Source organism: Coenobita brevimanus, chromosome 79 (genome assembly GCF_032717465.1).
Source record: "Coenobita brevimanus isolate Jiangsu-jjx chromosome 79, ASM3271746v2, whole genome shotgun sequence".
Lineage (NCBI taxonomy): Eukaryota > Metazoa > Arthropoda > Malacostraca > Decapoda > Coenobitidae > Coenobita > Coenobita brevimanus.
Window position 1 is genome coordinate 19563759 of NC_137032.1, and position 2267 is coordinate 19566025.

At 53.6% G+C, this 2267-nt stretch overlaps 1 protein-coding gene across 1 annotated transcript in view; it reads left to right on the plus strand.

The window, feature by feature from the left end:
- Positions 1 to 844: 844 nt before the first annotated feature.
- The window catches only part of LOC145409046 (uncharacterized), a 1824-nt gene continuing 401 nt past the window's right edge, over positions 845 to 2267 (plus strand). The window contains exon 1 of the mRNA XM_080279604.1: positions 845 to 2267. This exon is cut by the window's right edge and continues 401 nt beyond it. Within this exon, the coding sequence (XP_080135730.1) occupies positions 845 to 2267 (1423 nt within the window).

Genomic DNA, 2267 nt, shown 5'->3' on the forward strand with positions numbered 1-2267 from the left:
CACAGTTATCCACTCCGCAGGGATGGTCTGTGCCTCCTTGATGACCTGTCCAAGGCCGACTATCTGGCGTCATTCCTCGACACCTAGTTCGGCCATCTATCTGCTTTGCCCTCTTCCACAGTGTACAAGGAGGCAATACAACGAAGCGTCTCTTCCCCTGCAACTGCTGGTCTAGACAATCTTTTCATTGCCTCAGAACTTGTCTCCGCCTTGTCTGCCCTTCGGCCCAGCAGGGCAGTGGGCCCGGACTCGGTGACTAATGAATTCCTCCAGTGACTGACACCCAACCTGCAGGATTACCTCCTTCACATTTATAAATGCAGCTGGAGCCAGGGGATATTCCCGGCGGAATGGAAGACCTCAATGCTGCTGCCTTTCCTCAAGCCAGGCAAGGACCCGACCATGCCATCTTCGTACAGGCCCATCACCCTTCTCTCGTGTGTAGGGAAACTGCTGGAGAGGATGGTGGCTCATCGCCTGTCATGGTGGCTAGAATCTAGATCCCTTCTTAAAGAGGAACAGTGTGGTTTTCGCCTATGCCGGGGCACGTTGGACATACTCTGCCAGCTGGAATACCTGATCCACGACACATACCGCAAGGGGCTATATATGCTGGCCCTTTTCGTGGACATGAAGGGGGCCTTTGACTCGTCGCCACATACTGGCATCCTGTATAAGCTCTACCGCCTTGGGGTTTCTGGTTCAGTGTTGACGTGGGTTTGTCAACTATCTTGAAAGCAGGAGCTATGTCGTATCTGTTGGTGGGGCCATTTCCTCTCCTCGTCCCATTCGTAGGGGGGTGCCCCAAGGCTCAGTTCTCAGCCCCTTGCTTTTCAATGTTTTGATGTCAGACCTGCCCAATCAACTGGATGTCTCCACAGTGGTTTATGCAGATGACGTGACTATCATCAGCAGGGACACCACCATGGAAGGTGCACAGGGGAGACTTCAGGCGGCTGTCTCAACTCTAGAGGACTGGGTTCACCAATGGGATCTGGAGATCGGTGTGTCAAAGTGTGCCATGACGGCCTTCACCTTGCGCCGCATGCCATCTCAGCCGGTGGTCAGGATAGGCACTGAATCTCCTCCTGTAGTCCGTACTCACACCTTCTTGGGACTTCGTCTGGATGGGCCAATCCTTACATGGTGTCACCACATAGAATACCTTCGAACATCCTGCGCCAAGAGGCTAGATGTCATGAACGGCATAGCAGGGTATAAATGGGGTGCCAACCGTGACCTTCTTTTAGGCTACTACCGCACTGCCATCTTGGGAAAGATCAACTACGGGTGCTCAGTTTATGGTTCAGCATCTTCCGCTCAGTTGCGAAAACTTGACCCAATACAAATCGCCGCCCTTCGCATTGCCCTGGGAGCATTTTGTTCTTCCCCCGTGCTGTCCTTGCAGGCGGAGAGTGGTGTCCCTCTTCTACATGTCACCAGGTCGAAGCTCGTTTGTCGCCGCTACCAGGCCATACAACACTCCTCCCGCCACCACCCTCTGCCAGTGCTCTTCGAGGAGGCGGGTGTCATTTTGTCACATCCTGCTTGGCCTGTGAGGTCCCGTCAGCCACTCTTGATTAGGGCTTTCTGGGCGTGCAGGTCCCTCTCGCTGGCACCACCACACTGTCAGCCTCTCCCCTCGGTGCCTCCAACACCGCCTTGGAGGGACCTCTCACCTCTTGTATCATTCTGCCTGTCGGAGACTTTTGACAAATCTCAAGATGGACATCTAGCACCAGCATTGTACAGGGAGGTGTCTGACACGGTGTATGCGGGATACTTTGAAGTATTTACTGACGGTTCACACACCACAAAACCCGCAGCATCTGCCGTGGCAATATGCTTAGTGGACCTTTCCCTCCGCCAAACATGGCGCTTGGCTGCACTTCTTGAAAGTGTCACGTTGGAACTTTTCGCCCTCTTCAAGGCCTTGGCCTTCATCAAGGCACATCTCCAACCCCAGAAGGTGGTCATTTATACAGACTGTCTGGCAGCATTGCACCTTATTGTGTCCCCCAAGGCACAGTCAGTGAGACATCTCCTCTATGAGATCCAGACCCTGCTCAGTCAACTTCTCCAGGAGAATTGGGTATGTCGCCTACACTGGATACCATCTCAAATGCGCATCAGGGGCAATGAGATTGTTGACAGGGCTGCAAGGCTGGCTTTGACTTCAGCAGCAGTGGAGACTCTCCCACTTCAAGAGGCAACTTGTAGCAGGCTTCTGACGGTTGCTAGTGGAAAGGCCTGGGACTCAGACTTGG